The sequence below is a fragment of the Platichthys flesus genome, chromosome 16, assembly GCF_949316205.1.
Source record: "Platichthys flesus chromosome 16, fPlaFle2.1, whole genome shotgun sequence".
Classification (NCBI taxonomy): domain Eukaryota; kingdom Metazoa; phylum Chordata; class Actinopteri; order Pleuronectiformes; family Pleuronectidae; genus Platichthys; species Platichthys flesus.
In genome coordinates, this window is record NC_084960.1 from 10676547 (window position 1) to 10698000 (window position 21454).

The 21454-nt window shown below is 43.0% G+C and overlaps 2 protein-coding genes across 3 annotated transcripts; one reads left to right on the plus strand and one right to left on the minus strand.

The window, feature by feature from the left end:
* The first annotated feature begins 862 nt into the window (after positions 1-862).
* On the plus strand, positions 863-19054 carry lmx1al (LIM homeobox transcription factor 1, alpha-like). Its single transcript, XM_062407185.1, has 9 exons — positions 863-1140; positions 3087-3175; positions 3801-3990; positions 14508-14740; positions 15945-16108; positions 16226-16303; positions 16401-16521; positions 16629-16784; positions 17414-19054. The coding sequence occupies exons 1-9, from the start codon at positions 1097-1099 to the stop codon at positions 17569-17571; spliced, it is 1233 nt and encodes a 410-aa protein (XP_062263169.1). The 5' UTR covers positions 863-1096; the 3' UTR covers positions 17572-19054.
* Positions 19055-19498: 444 nt separating this feature from the next.
* Positions 19499-21358, minus strand: LOC133971478 (coiled-coil-helix-coiled-coil-helix domain-containing protein 5). Of its 2 annotated transcripts, none has more exons than XM_062408844.1 (4): positions 21205-21358; positions 20862-21002; positions 20612-20763; positions 19499-19840 (listed from the first exon to the last, which is right to left on the minus strand). In XM_062408844.1, coding segments are annotated over exons 1-4 (324 nt in total). In that variant the 5' UTR covers positions 21207-21358; the 3' UTR covers positions 19499-19811. The 2 variants fall into 2 exon arrangements, with proteins under 2 accessions (XP_062264828.1, XP_062264827.1); XM_062408843.1 differs by having other exon boundaries at positions 20574-20763.
* Between the last annotated feature and the right edge of the window lie 96 nt (positions 21359-21454).

Consider the following 21454-nt stretch of genomic DNA (forward strand, 5'->3'; position numbering starts at 1 on the left):
AGCCTTATTCCCACTAATCCTCTTTAAGATCTGTTGACCATCCAGCTGTCTGATACCTAGGGACATGGGAGATTCTTGTATATACATCCGTTTACTTCTACATTTGAATGTAACAAACAGGATGCAGGTTAAAAGATGCCAATCCGCACATATGTTCTGGTTCCTCTTGGTTTTCTCCCAAACTCTAAGGACGATCTTCAAAGCACAATAACTTCAGGGTGTGTTTTTAAAATAAATATAGATAGATCTTTTTAATGTCTTATATTGTCCAGGTGGGAAACAATGTGATAGAATCAAAGATAATCCTCCCTCAGTGTCAGAAGAGTCAAAACATTGTTTTTAGCTTCATGCACCATTTCTGTTTCAACACAGGGGGGCGGTATGTGAGTGTGAAGGGGGAAACCTGCCAGCACAATGGTAGAAAAAGCAATAAACCATTTAATTTCTAATTGCAAGCGCAGTGATTTCTGATGTGACTTCTTCTATCACGTCAGCCTCGTCCTTCCTGGATGAAACCCCTCCCTGGACATCATGGTACAAAGTGAGTGAACATTTTCTGATTAAATCCCGGTTGATTATAACTATCATCTTCATTTGCTTTTGTTCTTTTGATAATAGTTCTGCAAATTTTGGCAGTTGGTGCCATGATAGATCGTTTTCCACGTATAAGCGGATTAATCTCCCGTTCTTTTTTTTTTTAAATCGACCCTTTAAAGTCTCTCCCTCTCTCTCTCTAACCTTGAACACAAATGTGAAACCATCCCCATCTGAGCCATCAATAGGCTGCATCATCGCTCATCTTCCCCTCATCATCTTCCGCACCTTCTCCCTCCCTCCCTCCCTCCTTCCTTCCTTCCGTGTCTGTCCATCTCCTCCCTCTGCGCCTTTTTTACTCACAAATCAAGTCGGAGCGTGCACACACGGGCTGGCTGGAGACAAGCGGAGAGAGACAATAGACAATAGTTTGGGTCATCATGGTGTTTGGATTTTTATCGTAGACAACAAGCATGCGCGGCGGACTGTGAGGTGCAGGTGAATCCGTCTGGAAACGCGTGGGTTCGTTCACCGGCCGAAACTTTTCCCCCTGCGCGGTTTAATGTTGCCAACCGAGATTTCAGGAGGAGTGTGTTTCACCTCAAGGTAGGACACAGGTTGTCAGCGGATCCGGGACTCGAGATCTCCGTGTGATTGTTTCTGCGCATTGATAACGTGTTTCTTAATCCCGCAGCAGCTTTTACGCACAGGTTCAATGTTATTTTGCGTTAAAAAAAAAAAACACTTTAAAAGATGAAGTCACAGTGACGCTGTCTGTTGAATTATATGTGCTTTTTTTAAATTGGCCCAGTAGAAATCATCAGTAGGCAAAGATAACGTGGAATAAATAGTGTTTGATTGTTATTGTTTATTATAATTCAATTGAAATATTCAGTTTCAAACACTTTCCATAGATGGAGATTGTATGACGCTGATGGTGTTTACAGTTTGACCAAACAGGTATGATGTGTTACATCTCAACTTCATCCAGTTGTTTTATTGTAATCATTGTACTTTGGGATTTCGATGACACAAAGACAGGATTGGACTAGAATAACGTTTGAATGAAACCATCATACAACAGTACCTCTTCCTGTCATAATATGAATTCCTAGGAGCAAAAAGAATGGTTATAAAGAAGTTTCCTCTTGTTTTATTCATTGCATGTTGCATTTATTGATCCTATTGATCCTCTTATATAAAATATTCCCTTTGGGGGGACTGGATAGCTCTAGGTCTTGAAGGAAAGTTAATATATATTTTCTTTGAATTTTTACTCGGGTCATTGTTATGATTTTTATTGGGCTGTCAGTCTCAACATTTAATTATGAATGTATCACACTATTGTGTCAGTAATGGATTCAACCCGCAATTAGGGGAATTGCCACATCAGATCAGTCGTATTTACATAATTCATTTGTTTTAATTGACTCCTTCATTTTCGGTGACAATGTAGAGATCATCCCAAAAATCAAGAGCCCGTTTTATATTAACTGGAAGTATACAAGTTACAGGCCCTTTAGAACTTCAGTGAAAAATCAAAACAAGAGATGATATCAATAATCAAATGTAAGCTATCATTCATTTGGAATAAAGTGTGTAACCGTAGTTTAAAAGCACCACACAATCTGGTGAAGCCACAACAAAAAACATAGACAAATTTAATTCAAGCGAATATTTGGTATAATTTTTTTTAGCCAAATAATATTTCTGTGGAAATGTAGATTTTTAGTATAAATTAATTGTGTGGCTTATACAAATGCTGTGACCGAGTTTTAATGCTCAAGTCAGGTTGTGCAAAAAAGATCTGTGTTGAAATCATATAATTTAACTCCATTCAATCATTCAATTATTTAATGGATTTTTTTAGTAGAAGCTTTAAAAATATGTAGTTTGCATTTCATAATAATTATATTGTGTAAATTATAGCCCACGCAAAAACATTTAGAATTCTTTAAAGGCTACTCTTATTTTGAAACGGCCAAGAACGATACATGTTTTATGTAGGAAAATAGACCGAAGTCATTTTTAAATATCTTCATAAATTTACATTGTGTTTTAATAACAACTTCCCATCTCTGTTTTACTCAACGTGTCAGGTGATATTAAAAGGCTGACATGAACTTTTAAAATACCAGTTGACTCGGGCCTAAGTGTAGACGCCTCCATAATGTACTTATACTCATATATAATTTAGATGTAATTCATTGTAATTAGACTTTTATGAAATTCCCAGAGATGAGTGACTCGTATTTTGAATTCTTCAAATTTCATTAGGTTTATTGTTATTTTTGCCTTTAACAACAAACCAAGGTCTCTGTCTCACACACACACGCAAACACACGATGAGATGGGAACTTGAAATGTTGCCCAACACTATACATATATATGAGCTATTTATAGGCCTATTACAATGTCAAGGCTTAACGTGTGAGCACCGCCCATTTCTACATTATTTGACATTACATATTGTTGGTTTCTTGATTTCTACACGTTGAAGTCCACTGTGGCGGTCCGGCTGACCCTCTGCACGGTTCTGTGTCTCCCTGCAGCAATCACACTGAGGGAAGGAGAGAAGGGATGAAAACAGAGGAGAGCCAGCAGTCCTGTCTGCAGCAGCCTCCGTCCTCAACGCCTTTCGGTGAGTGGGTGATCCTCCGACCATGTGTTGCAGACAGAAATCCAACTCGCATGAAGAACATCCAAACATCATGGCCCTGGATGTGAATGTGACGCTGAATGAATCCCCACAGGAGGATCATGTTTGTACCGGGAGGAAAACATTGTGATAAAGGGATCCTGGAGAATGACAAAACAAAACGCGAAGGGTTATGGCAATATTTGAGAGAAAAAAAGTTAAAAATAAATAAATGTAATTTGAGGTTGCTTTTGCTGTGTGTGATATGATAGAATTATAAACAATAAAACAAATTTTATTCTAGATGATGTCCCAAGTCTAATAATGAAAAAACTGCATATTGTAAAAATGTTATCAAATAAATGTAGAAATAGATGGAATAAATATTGTGGGGGCTGTTGTGTTAATATTAAATAAACAGCAATTATTTGTTTACGCCCTGCACAAAGTGGATGACTCTGCGTAATAACCGTTATTAAAGGCGCTTCACTTTCCCTCAGCCAGTGGAGAAATCAGTCACAATCTAAACTTGGAGTTTTAATATGTCGCGGAGACTTCGGCTCGTGTCAGCAGTATTTTTTTATTTGTTTTTACATTCTGTTGTTTTCTACGTGTCCTGCACATTCAGGTCCGGAGTACAGGCGCGGGGGAGAGGTGTGCGCGGGCTGCGAGTCCCCCATCGCCGACCGCTTCCTGCTGCGCGTGAACGAGCGCTCCTGGCACGAGACCTGCGTCAAGTGCGCCGTGTGTTTGAGCGCGCTCACCGGGACCTGTTACTGCAGGGACCGGCTGCTGTACTGCAAGCACGACTATGAGAAGTAAGAGCACGCACACACGCACGCACGCACACACGCACACACACACACACACACACACACACACACACACACACACACACACGTTGAGGTATTGTTTGTGTTTTAAAGTGTATGGTGCAGGGGGGGGGGATGATTTAGTAGAATGACTCAGGCGCGCAACATGATCCTCGTCCCCACGTGTAAAATAGTTTTGGTCCAGGTTTGGCCCACACCGCCACACTGCGTGTCATCCGGCCCGCATATCTCGCCAGATCCGGGTCACACAACTGAGCCACAGCAATGCCGCATTTCAACCAAAAGTGCCCCATGGGCCACTTGAGGTTCATCCAGACTACAACTTGCATGGAGCCCCGCGTGTTTGCTAGAGAAAGTCCATCTTTTGTTTTGGGATAATTTGTGCCACATTTGCTATTTTACAAGTGGGCCACTTAAGGCTCACGTCCATTTTGTCCCTGCCACTAGAAGGCCAGAAGTGTCCCACATCTGCTTTCTGTGTGGAGACAGGTTATAAGAAATGTCCTGGTTATTTAAAACGGACCTCCTCATCATTAAGTAAATACATATATACATTTTGGGGACGGAATTATTCTTTCACTCCATATTTCAACTTTCTGGACAATGTGGATAACGTAAAATCCTAATCTGCAAAGAGACAAGTGACTGCTTAAGTAAATAATTTCCAGTGTCTCACAAGTGTGTGTATTCAGTACAAGAGCGTGTGATTTCAGCCGTAGAGCCACACTGTCATCATCTCTCCTCAAAAGTGATGTCACTCAGCCTCCTGATGTCTGCAGGTCAAAAGGAAGCTAAATTCTCATGATATGTGTTGAAGACCAAATTATGTGTTTTTCAAGCCTCCCGAATTTGCACCGCTGCAACGTTTTGATGACATCGGCGATCACTGTTTACACAGCTGTATGCAAATGAGGTCAGTTGGTGCTTGAAACACAACAAGATCGAACCCACTTCTAACTTCAAATAGACTGTCCTTATTGGTCAAGTAGAAGATTCATTGGAGAAAAAAAAAGGTTTTTGAGATCTGACAAAAAAGTGTTTTTCTCTTGTTAGTCTGAGAGTGAGTTTGTCTGTGCAATGAAAAACTGGAGCACACTGAGAAATGAATAAAAACCTAAACAAGCATAGATCGGGTACAAAGGATGAAAGAACAGAAAGAAAGCTTTCACCAAATTATCCTCAAAGAGCAAAGAGCAAATAAATAACCATGTTGAGACTGGTGAAGTATTTTCAGTGTCGGCCTCTAAGATCAGTCACTTGCAGCATTGCACAATCCTGGATAAAGGGATTCAGACTAAACACAACCGTGGCGTCACGGCGAGGTATCGATTTCCAACTGCTTCATATTCGAAAAATTCATGTTTGACAACACAATAAGCTCTGATGCCCTCAGGGTCCCCAAAGTGAGAAGGTGACGAGTGTGATAGGATGAACGTAGATTTTTTAGTAATTTAACATTTCAAATTTCAAAACATCTAAATGATCTGTCAACGTTTGACCGAGTGTGATACAGATAGAAAATGAGCGTGTACGATGCTGATATATAAAATAGTGATGTCAGACAGTGTTTGAAATCATCTGTGAAGCCACTTAAGGGGATTAAAGGAATTAATAACTTTTCAAATGATCCGTGAATCTTAGCTGCTTATAGCGCAGTCTACTTTGACAGTTGTTATGTGGGGGGGGAAATGCAGGAGCCCCTTTTTCTTCCTGATAATAGTTGTATAATTAAAAGATTTAAAGTTCTCAGAGGCATAAAAAAAGGACGTTTATGGTCACAATCTAATCTGAATCAATAACACTGCACGGTGCTATTCCATCCGTTGATAGTAATGTAAAATAAAGCATGTGGACATACATGACACATTATTCTGCAATGTAAAACATGACACACATTTAACTCTCGCTTTATGAAATGGAAGATGTCCTGATTTAGTTGGAAGATAGCATCGTGTGTGTGTGTGTGCGTCTGTGTGTGTGTGTGTGTGTATGTGTGTTGAGAGGGTGTGCCTGCGATGGGAGCTCCAGGGGTGAACGGCTGAAGGACGAGCCTGCAGCTTGTTATCATTGTTTTGAAAAGTGTCAGACGGCATCCAGCAGCACAGGCTCTCCCACTGTACCTGACATCTGGAGGAGAGAGAGAGAGAGAGAGAGAGCTGTAGTGAAAAAGAGTGTGTGTTTGTGTGTGTGTGTGTGTGTGTGTGTGTGTGTGTGTGTGTGTGTGTGTGTGGTGGGGGTGTATGGCCGGCTGATGAAAGTCCCATTGTGTGACGTTTATCTGGAAAAATGAGTGGGAAAACGTGGAGGGAAAAATGAAGCACCGGGTTCATTTTCAGCGAGGGGCTGAAAAAGCGTATTTGCTCTCCTCGTGTAATGAATGTAATTGCAGGCCCAAATTAATAGTCAGCCCTTCATTCACTATGGTGTTGATTTAGTCCCCTACACATTGCATATGGAGAGTCGCCTTGTTGTGTTGAGTCCGTGCCAGACTTGGCACACAGTGCTGCCTGTGACCTTCGGCGGATCAGCAACAATGTCTCCTTGTTTTCCCTGCAGTCCGTCCATCAGCGCCTCACACTGCACACTCCTCCGAGCTCCCGCCCCGAGCAGGTGTGTGCATTGTGACGGAGAACCATGTCCAAGAATTTGGAACGTGCATCAGAATTTTAGAGGAATTTCTGCAATCATTCGGGGGGGTTGGTGATCTCTCTGATATTGGTCCCAGGAAGGGTCAGATTTCAATTGCCTGTGTCTTGATGCATTAAATGAATCAAATTACTGGTGAGGATTGTGTTGACAAAATAGATGGTGTGGTGAGACAGCATCTAACAGGCGATTGAGCTCATACTGGGCCATTTTCCATGTCTCCTTCACGGGGTATCTCTGGCTTGTCCAAATATTTTTTAATTCATCCTTTGCTTTGAATTACATCACCCGGCACAGGCAGACAAGCAGACTTCTCCTCCCTCACTCGCTCCCCTGCATTCAAGCTACGCTGCACATTTCTGCCATCCACACTCATTTAGTTGAGAATGGAGACATATAGTTTTCTGGGGCTGATATCTGTGATAAAAAAAAAAAATCTATTCTGTGGAAGTCAAAAATAGATGCAAGTGGATTGGCTCTAAATTCAAATGAGAAAACCGATCTAATTTGAAATGTGACCCATCCCCCCACCCGATTCATCCCGGGGTAAACTGCCCCCGAGGCAAAAGTTTGTTTTTTTAATTCAACATTTGCATGTTCAATGTTTTCAAATCACACTTTTCTTCGAAATGGTTTTAAACTCATCGCTCTGTTGCTGAACATACTAATATGAGGTTTCAACATATCAAAAATACTTTTTAAGGTGAAGCACAGGACTCCTAATATTCATCCTTGTGTGTAGAATTATGCAGAAAAACGGCTTCGGTTCACATTCAGGTTTATTCCCTGAAGCTTTAGGTAATAAATAAGCATACACAGCCTAGTGCCACTCATTATCTACGTATAAGAGAAAAAAAATAGGAGGTAGGCCTTCAGTTTCGAGTTTCCCTGCTCTCAATCTGTTATGGAAATGAGGGGATTTAGACACAATAAACTCAAGTGCATCTTGTGGATTTTACTTGTGGATTTATTTTTGTTTTCAAACCTCAAGAAATTCCCTGGAACTCCATCCTGTTATTGAGCAGATGTTCAAAATGAGACACACACACACACACACACACACACCGAACACGCACGCACAGCCACACTCACAATTCCCATCAGGATATAGTCAGGTGTCACATTCACAGGCAAGATGAGCAGAATAATACAAATCTGCGAAACGGAAGACAGGAAGTCTGGATAGTAATTAGTAAAAACAAATCTATACGTCTGAATGTGACATGTTGGAAATTTGAGAATAACGAAAACAACTAAAAGCTAAATATATTAAAGCTGTTTGCTCTAAATTTGAACACTAATTGTGAGTAAAAGATGACATTTCATTCTGAGTGATGCTGGTTAGCAGGAATAGTGTGCAGCCTCAGTGTCCTACACTCTCTTGTACACCCCAGGCTCGACATCATGGTTCTCTGCCAAGCGGAGAAGTATAAGGCCAGTGTTGGTCAAAAGTGTTGAGCTGAGACAGAACGGAGGGTAGCCTGGCTGTGCGGAGCCAGCGAGCTCCCTTGTAAGCCTTATAAAGGCGGTTTCAGCCGTGTGAAAGGCAGGTCACCGGGGTGGATATTCACTAAACCTCGGGTTTAATACCTCCCTCTGTGGGGTGGAGGCCACCGAGACGACATCTAGGTTTACACACCCGCTCGCTGCAGACGGAGAGAGGGAGACCCCACCACCACAGTCATGGGATCCCCCCCCCCCCCCTCTGATAAAGGCCGAGGGTCTGGTGCTGACGGCCTCTCGCGGCATCCTCTCGGGTTCCAGCAGTGCATCGGTGTGGGCGATGTTTCTGAGTCGTGTTCCTTAAAGAATACTGAGGATGGAAACTCTGTCTTCGAACCGCTCTTCTCCCCGCCTGTCCCCTCACCCCACCCACCATCTCTCTCCATCTCTCATCAGCTACCTCGTTCATCACTGTCTGCTTTGTAATAATATTTCTCTATTCCAAACCTCATTTCCTCCTCGTTGAGATTGATAGCAGCGATGACACCAAACAGTTTATCTCCCCGTTTATCCCTTGTTTTCTCTTAATCGCCCCCCCCCCCCCCCCCCCTCCCCTCGGCAGCTCTTTGTGTCTCGGGATGGCAATGGGAGGAGGAGGAGGAGGAGGAGGTGGTGGTTGGGAGGCTGATTGGGTACAGTGCTAATTACCCAGCATTCTGGGGCTGTCGTGCGATGACAGGTCTGACACCGGGCTGCAGGGAAGTACTTGTAGAGAGAATTACGCAACGACATGTCAGACACACAATAAACCCACAGTCCTATCAACACGCAGCTTTATGCATAAATCTCTGTCATATTAATGAATTATTTCTAAATTTAAAAAAGGCAGAATTATCTTTTTAAGAGACACGTTCAACAAAAGATTGTTTTCCTCTCATTTTCAGTGGTTTGAAAGCATGCAGATAACTTTGATTTAGTTTGCTCAGGTTCTGGGGAAAAGAAAGAGGAGAATAGAACTTTATTTGTTGTACTTAAAGCTATGAAATGTTACATTTAAAAGTAGTACTACATACTACTAATGTGTCTTTTGTGAAACACAATCCTGATTTCTCATAATTACACAACCCCGGCAAATGGACCTGAAATATCTCAATGTCTAGAAAGTGAGGATATGTGGTTTTCTTTGTCGTTGAATGAGAAAAGTTTGCGCGTCTTTGCGTTACTCATGGCCGCAGCTTACTACAGTGTAGTTTATCTGAATCCCATTGAGAGGCTTTACACATAACACATACATGTGGCTGTGGAACGTTCCAACACACCTCCCTTACCCAGGGGTCTTATGTTAGTCAAACCTGCAGCTCAACAGATGACGGTGGGAGGTGGGCCGGAGAAAGTTTTTGGTGTCGTGAAGGCGTGATGCTGAGGAATGATTGGATTTTATTGTGTAAATGAAAGAATGTCTGGGCGAAATGTCACTAATGGAAAAAGAGAAATGGGATAAAAGAAGGTAAAGTCATGGTGTGAGCGGGAGTTTTGGGAAGGGAACAGCAGCAGGGACGGGCTGATATTTGTCCGGGTGCCTGCATGTGTGTGTGTGTGTGTGTGTGTTTGGTGGGGGGGGGGGGGGGGGGGGGGTAATATTGCCACTGTTTTTGCATAATGTGAGATGAGACCCCATCATCTTTCCTCCCCCACAACAATTTTATAACAGACAGCTAATAAATGTTTCATGGCAGAACAAGCTGCTCGCCTCGGCTTTATTAAATCTGAGATAATAAAAGCAGAGAGGGAGAGGAGAAAGGAGAGAGAGAATAGGGGGTCGCACCGGAGAGAGGGAGAGATGGGGAGATCGGCGTAGACTTTTCTCAAATCGACTGGCTGTATCTCCTGTTTCTGGGGCAACGGGTCCCGCTGTCCCCCGCCGCCCCCCCCCTCCCCACCGCTTCCCGCTCCGCCAGAGACAGACAGGAAATGAGAAACCGGCAGACAGGATATTGCGTTCTGGTGGCCTGGGGATTAACTGTGTTATCTAAACTAACACACACACACACACGCACGCGGGCCCACTCACCCACGCACGCAAACACACATCTACAGCCCCACACGTAGCGTTGATTCTCAGTAGCATCAGGTGTAGATGGCACAGACCCAGAGACACAGATCATGCAGAGCATTGCGCGTCACGCTGTTTTTTTGGTTGTTACTTTACACAGGTACATTACATCAGAAGTTGAATATCACAGGCCTCAGTGCTGCTCTTATTATTAGTGCGGGCGATTTGTTGTGACATGTTACTGTGCAACTGTGGGATCCAGAGAGTTGGTGCAGAAATGGCTCCAGAGCTGTAATCCATGGGCTGAGGGCCCTCGCGGTCATCACACAGTTCTTAACTAAATCAGGAGGAGGCTCATTGAGCACGAGACTGTTTATGTTTATGATGTTTCTCCATTGATGCGTGGATGGATACGTTCCACAAATGACAGCATCTGTCCGTGTTTTATTGATGTTTGTACCCAGGCACCTTATCTGTGTTTACACAAACTGTGCATATTTGTGCTTATGCGTGCATGTGACTCTATATATACACGTGTGTGTGTTTGTGCATCATGTGTGACTGTACCTTATTATATGTGTGTGCGTGTGTTTGAGTGTGTTTGAGTGTGAGTGAGTGGTGGCAGGGGTAGCGAGTATTGTGGGGAATGCTGGGAGATTTTAATAACACAGAAGCAGTGCAGGGAGATTTAATAAAAGGAGATGATGTGATTACTGAACCTTGGCTCTGAGCCATTTTGCTTCACGGAGCAATATCCGCCGAAAAGTGCACGCACACACATCCACGCGCGCGAGCACACACACTTGCACACATACAAGTGTGCACACACACCTAGGAAGTGGATGCTAAACAGAATACAACTTTAAAGTGAGGTTGTTGCATATCATTTTTCTTTTCGCATCTGTCACACGAATCCTTGGGTGCACCTTCATTTTCAGGGGGATGTATGTATGTGACACACAAACGCTCTGGTCATTCTGAACACATAATGCATGTGGGAACCACAAGCTACGGCATATTACATGGGAAGAGACATCATTTTAGATCTTCAACTATGAGTTAGGAATTAAAATGAGTGATCCCCGAAGAGCCACAGTTCCCGAGTGAAGTCAAAATCTGTCTACGATGGGTTCTTCTGGCCCCTTTTCCATTAAACGGTTCCAAACCTGGAGCAAACCAATACCTGTATAAATATTCATCAATTATGGAAGCAAGCACAACAACTGTAATCACCCTGAGACACATACATATTTATGGAACGATTGTGTTGGGGTCCAGAGAGTGTCGTGCTTGTCAGAGCTCACAGGCAAAACAATGCCACATGACACAGCTTAGGGAGATGAGGAAGATTCTGTTATTCTGTTTGTATGCCTGGGATCTACAATAAAGCAAGCAAGCAAGAGCTGATTACACCCACCCAATACTTAGAAGACATTACCTTTCTCCGCCTCTCTGCATTTGATCTCATAATCAGTGACTTTGTAATTAGTCGTGGCCCCAACCCCTTCCCAAATCCACAGCGCTGAGCACGAAGTCGCCTGCAGCCAAAGATCCTGAAGCTCTGCACGTCACAAGCTCCCAAAGTTTACTGTTGTATAGTCTTCTGTCTGCACATACATCTCTGTCCTCTGTAATTCTGGATGTGTCTTAAACAATACATCACAACAATGGAGGAAACTATAAAATCCGAAGACTTCTTCACACAACTGCGGAAACCCATTTCGGGCAATGTGATTTAAAAAAGGAAAACGTAAATCACTATATGATGAGGAACTTTCTCAAAATAATGAAAAGCCCTATTAAAGTAATGACTTATCTCGAACTGACTGAATATTTCAAAATGATGACTTATAGTCTGAAAATAATGAGAAACCTTAAAATAATGACACAGTATATCATAATGACGAGAAACCATTTAAAACAAAATCCTTTTTTGAGGAAGCTTCAAATTGTTTGAGGAACAAAGTCATTAGATTGAAAAACTAGTTTTTGAGAAAGTCATTCGTAACTTGTGAGGACATGTTTCATTATATTTGTGAATGTTTCTTTTTAAGACGACTAACAGGATTCAAGAAATACACATGGATTTCAATACACAGCTGGTCTTTACTGCAGCTGTTTAAATTCTAATTTAAATTCTACTTTTGTGCATATTTGAAATTTCAGATATAATTCCTCTGTATGTAGTCCCGACTAATTCTTGCTGCAAGTATAAACATGTCAATCACAAAGCTAAATTAGAGACATTCAACAGAATGTTTTCTATTTAAAAAAAGTCTCCCAATAGAAGTTTGTATTGGAAATTAAAGAATGTTGTGAAATAAAGAAATGATCATGTATATAGATAAAAGTATGACTGCAGAAAATCGGTTGTGGGCATTATTGACATGATTGTTTAATTTTGCTGCAACAGTAGAAGTTAAATTTATGTAATTCATGTCTTAATTCATGTCTCTGGTCTTTACTATCATGTCCATAGTGACTTATTGGAAGCTGCTCTCTGGTCAGGGCCGGTGTGAATGATACTTCTATTAGAGGGATTAGACTGATCTACTTACAGACCCCCCTCTGTGGCAGTTGCCCCAAGTTGCCTTCATTTGCCATGTTGAGTAAATTCCTACCGTGCTGTGTACACCCCGATTAGGGAGTGTGGGACTTAACCGGCAATATCGTCAGTCTTATGCAAGCATTCCTGTGACAATTCTGTTGTGTTGTATTTTGTTCGCAATTAAAAGAGGCATTTAAGTTGTTGAAGCCTTGAATGTGTTTGGATGGAGGCCGAGGCTACGCAGTGCCGAGAGCTCTCCTTTGTGAAATTGGTCAAATATTTTAGTTTAACGTGCGGGCGTCTTGTAGATTTCTTACAGCTTGTTAAGGATACAATTTAAAGACTTGAAAGGAAAATGGGTTGAGCAACATTCAGGCCTGCTGTCGGAGCAGATTATTGCAGGGATGCGTTTGGGGGGACACTTGTGTTTATGATGTTACGTTAGCGACACTGTCAAATGGGGGAATTTTTGGGGAGCGTTTGGCAGATGGATTGAGGAAGATTAGCCGTGGCAGCTGTGTTTGGGACAGAATCACAGATTAGGAGCACTAATGTGCAGACCTGGCTCCTTCTTTACTCTCCAGATTTGGGCAGCAACACCTTCCTATCGCTCAGTCAGGGAGCCTCAACACTTTCGTCCCTTCCTCCACCTGCCCCACACACACACACACACCCCTACACACACCCTCCCGTCTTTCTTATCCAGTTTCGTTCCGGTGCCCGTCCTGTTCTCTCGACTACCTACACCTATGTGCTCTGGCTACCTTCTTGTTGAAGTGATACTCTTGTGATCCAGTGTACGTGCACTTTATTTTCATTGCAGGTGGGTTACACCACCAGTATGATGATGGGTTATGGTTACTTGCCAGTTTTAGACTAGGTATACTGAAACTGTGAGTGGGTTTGTGCAAATGTCGGTGTGCGTGCACGGCGCATGCACGTGCATGTGTCTATGTTTGTGTGTGTGTGTGTGTATATGTGTTTTAGTGTGCATAAGTGAGAGGAGAGAGATTAACCCCATGCTATCCCCAATCCCTGGTTATGAGTTTACAGCGTCTGTCTGGCCATCGCACTGTTTAAACAACAATCTAATTAATCCTGTCTTTATTAGTTTCAGTGAACTGGGGAGGCAGGCTGGGAGGGCATGAGGGAGAACTGGGAATGCTGGCAGAAAATACCAGGGAGGGAGGGGGAGGAAACCAAGTGCGAGAGCAGGGATTTGAGAGGAATTTAATGGCAGAGACTTAGGCCTCGTGAATAGAAATAGGGATATGAAGAGACGGTGAGGCAGGAGAGAAACCGGGGAGGGGTTATAACATCTCTCAGGAGGAGAGCGATGGGGGGACAAAAGAAGGAAAGTGGTCGTGAAGAAATGCAATGGAGCTGAGCAATAATCTTTATTAAGCTTTATTCATAACGTGAAATCAGCCCTCTAAGATTGCTGGTGGGATGTGAGTAGACAGAGGTTCACCCCTTTAAACCGCTCTCAACATTTAAGGAGTTAAAAAAAAAAATCACAACAGGGAGCTCTCTTAACAAAAGCTTTCTACTGCCACCTACTGTCATGAGGGAGAAGAGAGAATACAATGTAAAAAATGTCGACTCCTGTAATTCCTCTCAGCAGATGTTCACCTTGTTGCTCTGTGAATTGGGTAATGTTTATACGACCTTTAATTAAGCGACTATGTTAATCTCCAGAATCATTGGAGCTGAGTGTACACGTGTCAAAGCCGCCATCTTTAATTACCTCTCTATCCTCCACTCCTTGACTCCCATCATTCACATGTATAACCTCACTCTGTGTGCCCGCAGGCTGTTTGTGAGGAAGTGCAGCGCCTGCCTGCAGGTGATTGGTCGCTCCGAGCTGATAATGCGCGTGCTGGGCCAGGTGTACCACCTGGGCTGCTTCAGCTGCTGCGAGTGTGAGCGCCGGCTGCAGAGAGGTGATGAGTTTGTGCTGAAAGAAGGCCAACTGCTCTGCCGCATGGACTACGAGAAGGAGAGGGAGATGTTGGCCGCCATCAGTCCGACGCCAACAGAATCAAGTACAGTGGCTTTTCTCAGTTCAGAACCCGCCTGCTTTTTCAGGCACACATCTGCATTCTTTCTTTTTACCATCATTCAGCCAAAGTATTTTTCATTTAACTCCTGTCACATTCCACTACAGCAAACCAGTGAGGGGGCCTTTAAGGGGTTAAAATCTCAAGCTGCTCCCTTGTTCAGTTTGAAGTACATAAAATACATCGCTGCTTTTATTGCATCTCATTTAGACTTTATGAGTACTTATACGTTCTGTGTACTTATAGTATATGTTTACACCAGGGGATCAGAGAGACACGGCTTTTCAAACCCGTCTATGTCCTGTAGATACTGCAAAAATGATAATAAAATTTGACTATTGCGACTCTATAAGCACTTTCACATCTTAAAGGGATAGCTCACTACTCACCACTTCACCCACCCGACCTAGTGTCTAGTTCATAATGAGTGAATTTTCATTTTTAGGTGAACTTTCCCTAAAAGCTTGACAAGTTCACATCAGCCCTGTTTCACTTCCCTTCACTGGTTACCAGTTGATTTTAAGATCATTACTTTTAGAGCACTTCATGGCTTTGCTCCCAGCTACATCGCTAAATTGCTCCTGGAATCCTCCCCTATGAGCCTCCAGGCTGCAGACTCAGATCCGCGGGCCAGAGCTCGCTGGTTGGTCCTGAGTCCCGCTTCAAGACCTAGTTATTGTGGTCAGGGCCCCTCAGCTCTTGAGGAGATGCCTGAGCATCTGCATCTTGCAGAATCCGTGACATCTTTTAAATCACTTCAAAACTCAGCTTTTTATGAAATCCTTAGCTCCTGGTCTTAATGCAAGCATGCCTTATTTGTTTTTTGTTAATATTATTTAGCAGTTATCTTCCTTGTTGGGGTCTTTATTAATTTTTATTTGATCATATATAATCTTTGTATTTTAATTGCCTGATTTTATTAAATCCAATTGTGATTTATCCTGTTTCAAGCTCTTGAAAAGTGTTATGCAAATAACATTAAACAGCATATTTTATTGGTTTTTTAAATTTTGTTTGGTGTGTTGTACTTTATTTTTTTTAAATGTTACCATCACTGAAGAAACTTTTTTTCTTCAACTGGTCACCAACTGGGAACCACAGCTCACAGCAGTGTTACATACTTGAAGATAAAAGTGCACCTTCTCATGCAGACCGGTCTGATTGTTTGTTGTCTGCTTACCTTTCTCAGTGAAGAGTGAGGATGAGGACGGTGGAGGGGGCTCCGGTGGGGGGAAAGGTGGTGATGACAGCAAGGAGCACAAGCGTTCTAAACGACCACGCACCATCTTGACCACACAGCAGCGCCGCGCTTTCAAGGCCTCATTTGAGGTGTCTGCGAAGCCTTGCCGCAAGGTGGGTGGACCAGCTCGTGTTATCAATGAAAATGCATTGTCTTGTCGTTCTAGTGTCTTTGTCAGATTGTAAAGCAGTAAATCTCAAGACAAAACAAGGGAACATCTCCCCCTGCAGGTGAGAGAGACACTGGCTGCTGAGACTGGACTGACAGTACGGGTTGTGCAGGTGTGGTTTCAAAACCAGAGAGCCAAGGTTAGACTTTACCCCGTTTTTTTTTTCATGAAGACACAATGTCACACGTCTACATGCGTATAGAAATTCATCACAATGCATCGTGATTGTGTCTCAGATGAAAAAAATCGCTCGTCGCCAGCAGCAGCAGCAGCAGCAGCAGCAGGAGCAGGAGCAGCTCGGGGGAACCAGGAGAGGACAGAGCAGAGGGGGCCGCCAGAGCAATGACGACAGTGAGGGTGAGAGCTGTCAACGCAGCATCAAGGAGAATAAATAAGTCAATCAAATCCAAAAAAACAATATGCTATAAATCTGTGTGACTAAAGGGATTCTCGTCCTCTATCAGATGGCTCCAGTACTCATGGCATGGATGGGATTCTGGGATATGCCTCTCTGCCACGTCAGCAGCTACTCGCTCTGGACCCCAACATCTACGGCGGGGAGCCGTTCCGGCATGGGCTGACACCGCCGCAGCTGACCAGCGAGCAGCTCCATTCCTATGGTAAGACAGGAGGGGAGAGCTGCAAGACCTTCCCCCCCAAAATCCCACCCTCATGACGGTCAAAACAATAATAAGGTCATGGGGTCATTCAGCAAGTTAGTCCCCTTAGTTTCATCTGGGTGGTTGCAACAGGATAGGCAGAGCAGTGGCCCCAAGCTGAGAGGGGGCTGATTATATCAGTTCATAGCGACAACTATTTTGTGAGAATCCCTCCCTGATTCATCATCGAATGACTAAATGTCAGCCATCTTCCAAACCAAGGGGTTTAACGCTGCCTTTAAACATGTAAATTCATTAAAACTGCTTAATGTTTCTTGATCATTTTCTTAGAAAATGTTCAGTGGGAAATAGGCAAAAATAGGCAGATCAGATATGTTACATTAGCTGATAGGAGAACGTTTGAAGCACGTTTCATACTGGTTTCCAGTTGCATAAAGATAAGTAGAGGCTGAGATAAAACTCTGAGGGCTGGCACATTGTGTGTTTTCAACCTCCTTGGCTTCAATTCAGCTTTGAATAAAAAAGACTTCTGCTTTCCATGTTCTTTCCATATTTTTCTGTGCTCGCTGGTACAGCTATGAAGACAGTTCCACTTCAGCTCTGCACACTGTCCCTCTCTCCCCCTGCAGACTCAGAGACCGTGTTCCACGACCTGGACAGCGACGGGAGCCTCGGCCACCTCGGCGACTGCCTCCTAGCAGCAGGGGACGGCGGTCTCCTGCCAGGGCGAGTGGGAAACCCCATCGACCGTCTCTACTCCATGCAGAACTCCTACTTCACCTCCTGACCCTTATAAACTCTCACCCTCTCCCCTCCCGATCCACCTTTCACCTCAGAGATGCAGCTAATGGAGTCAGTCCAACAACATTGCCCGTGGGACCGCTCTCCATGAAGCAGCCCACACCCAATCCCACTTCTGAGCTTTTATCACAGGCCGAGATTATCACGTCAAGTCATATTACTTTGCATAAAGTCCCTACCGTTGTTTCTCGATAAGAATCATATGCTGGAAATACAGACACTGTAAACATCCAAGATATGTTAAAGGACCTCAAATTCTCTTGTTGTATTTATGTGATGTTCAATGAAACGCATTTCACGGCACTTCCAACAAAAAGCAAAAGACACCTATCAAACATATAAATATCTTTATCACAAATTACAGGTGGAATTTGGTCATTGACAGTGAATTCCTCAATCGAGTTACATGTATGTAGGAGTCTTACGAGCAGCTAAGGGTCTATAATTAAATTAATACACTGCTTAAGTTCTTTTTTTTTTGTGACAGGACTAGTGATTGATTATTGTGTGTGAAAGACTGCAGCATATACAACACTGTATATGGATTGGCGTACAATTTTGCTCTCAGGTTAGTGTGTATGTTTATGTAACCTGAGCCACAACTCAGGATATTGTGCTGGATAGGATTACAATTTAAGTCGCCCAATGATTTCAAGGATTGTAACGAGGAAGGAACCAGGTGTAAAAGTTTCATTTCAAACCATATTAGTTTTTGATCATGCATGTGAAGTATAATATGGACCAAAAAAAAAAAATCTAATTTTTTAGCATTTCCACAACACTACAGGGTCATTTGAAGAGCATTATGCGGAAACAGGGTGGTGTAAGTTATTATTGCTTTGGCTTTCCTCTTTTATTTGTATCATGTAATTGCTAAGAAGCAGCACAGCAAATGATAACCAATAGATCTCTAAAGCCCAAAACGTAGGACACTGGGTACACGATGGTGTACTCCAAATGTAAACGTGAGTATGACTGTGTTACAGTTAGTCGTTGTAGTCACTTTCTGTAATTATTCCTTTCTCGAACATCGCAAATTAGATGTTGTTAGGTAGATATTTTGTACATTTTTCTGTGATAATCAGCAAATATTTAAACTGTAGCATGATATCTATGTGTCACCAAGTAGATCTAAGGAAATAGCCTCCGAACTGAAGTTGAATAGCGCGAGTGTTTCCTGCAAAACGCCGGGATCTGACTCACAAGGAGGGGCAGAATAAAATAGGATTATAGGATCATACCTGTTTCATTACGGTGCCTGTGATTGGCTACAGCTTGTGACATTTCTTCATGACATTTTGTTTTGACTCTGATCACTGACTCATGGTATTTTTAAAGTGAATATTTTTGTGAATGTAACTTATTTGTGCGGTATTTAGGCCAGAATCCTGTTTTACCTTTTTTTGTTTTTGTTCAGTGACTTCCAGGTGATGTGCTTTGAATGTAATGTTGCCGTATCTTCAATACAATCTGCGGCTTCATCTTTGACGCGTGCCTGCCTTGTTTGTCCTTAATATGATGAATGGAGGTGCGCCGATCGCTTGCTCGTCTGATATGAACCAAGGTAATTTTTTACGCTTGAGAAGAGTGAACGCCACCTCCCTCCTCTACCCCCTTCAGCGCTTTAATAATTAAACCAGAAAAGGTCTGTTCTGCTCAGTGGTCACAGGGCTCTTAACTCAACATCCTCCCTCTGTCTCTCTCAGTAGTCCTGCTGATTAGAGCTGGACGGCCTCCTCCTCCTTTCTCTTTCTTCCCAGACTCCCTGTTTCTCAAGTCATTGAGTAGCCGGGAGACTTGGTGTGGGAGTGATACATTCCTGTTTAATATTTGACTTTGACTCAGACCTGGGGAGGGTGAGAAGGACAGACACAAGCAACAGGAGACAATGGAGGATGACCACACCAGATGAGTAATAGAAGTCGGATTTTTAATGAAATAGGTCAATAAATCCGGTACAAACCAGACGTCCTCACTTACACTCAAGTACAAATGTTATTTTGACGTTAACATGATAAAGGAACACAGTAATTAAAAATGTCTATATATATATAGGTCACAGTGCTTTTCACGATCCTCTATTTGCTATTGTTGAGCACAAATGCACACAGAGGAAAACGGATTGTCCAAACCGTCACTGCACATACAGTAACTGAGCATGTGGACGTGTGAAGCTACACCATCACAGGTGTGATCGGAAGGTGGACGGACGCTGGCGTCTCACTGCTACGATGGCTGAGCTGGTGGATTTGCATCTGGAGAGGAAAATGAATTTATTGTTAGCTAAATCAAGAAATATCACCAAAACATGATACAGTGTAAAAATCAAATATGTGTTCTTGCATCTAAATTCTAAAAAAGGTCAAGGACACCACTACATGTGTGACATATTCCATTGTTAAGTGTTCCAATGTTTTTGTCAGCATTTTGGTTTTGTTTGTCTATTAGTTAGCGGAATTACGCAAAACTATTGGAAGGACTTCCATGAAAGTTGGTGGAAGGATTGGTATGGGTCTGGAAAGAACCCCTTAAATGACGGTGCACATCCAGATCTGTGCGCTGATCCAGGAATTTCTTTTTCACTTTCTTTAAAGTCGCGAAATAAAAATAAATCGGGCATGTTTAGAGGACTCATATTTACGAGGACATGAAAACTCTGGGTTTAGTCACCACGAAACCTTTGGTGCAGATCCGGATCAGGGGGGCACAGGTTTTTCTTTAACATCGTGAGGTAGGACGTTTTTTCCACATTTTTCTTGGTTTCTCAGAGAATAATTCATGGCCCGTGATGAAATCAAGAAAAATCTGGCATATTTATGGGGCTGATATTTAAAAGTGTGTAAAATTTGGTTCGTAGCCAAATATAAAACTGGGAACTACTGAACTTAAATTTGGTTTCTTAAGAGGGATGCTTGGCCTGGGTGGAGGTCTGCACACTACTAAGTGCCGTTCTAATTTGTTTATGTTAATCAACTGTTCCTATGTCACCTTGAGTTACGCATGACCAATCCCAGCAGGCTCCTTACCCACTCCACTGATATCCACCGTCTCCGCACAGCCCAGAAAGCGAGCCACGTGCGCTGAGCAGGAGGTAGGTTGGTTCTGGTTTTCCTTCAGGCAGCGCTCGAACTCCACAAACTGCTGGGAACAGTCTTGTCTGATCTTCTGGATCACCGGGCTATCAAAACAAAAACACAGGGGGGGTTGTTTTCAATGTGCTCTGATGTTTGTTTGAATGATGAAACAGTCACTTAGGTGGGATTGCTGGGGCCTTACTGTGATGATGTGCACTGTGCAACCTTCATCTTCAGCTCATGACAGCTTTGGTGCCATGTTGATGGGTTGGAGGCCACACATGACCCATATTCCTCCATTTCTTTGTGGCAGTACTTTGCCGTGATATCCATAGCAGCCTGCCTGAGAGTTTACAGACGAATATAAATCAGTAAGTGGTCATGCAGCCATAGATCACTGACCTGATAAACCTGCTGTATCAAGTATTCATGTGGAGGATGAAGCCTGATTCACAAAGTCGTATAATTAACCGACGGCTTCTACATATCTAGATAGATAGATAGTGGGACATGACACATGCATCAATGAGGAGGAAGATTCTTACATGTTGATCTTGTCTCAAACGAGGAGTCTGATCAGTGAAGGTTACAGCGCAACATTCAGTCAATGGTCACAGGAACAGTTTGAGCATGTGGAGCCATGTCTGTGCGGTAACTACAACGTACACACCTATCACGATCTGATTGGACAGAAATACAACATCGTGACACGGTTCCTTTACGTGATTGGTTCCCATTTGTGTCAAGCTCGCCGTCTGGCCACTCCCCGACCATGACGTAGAATTCATTAAAGGT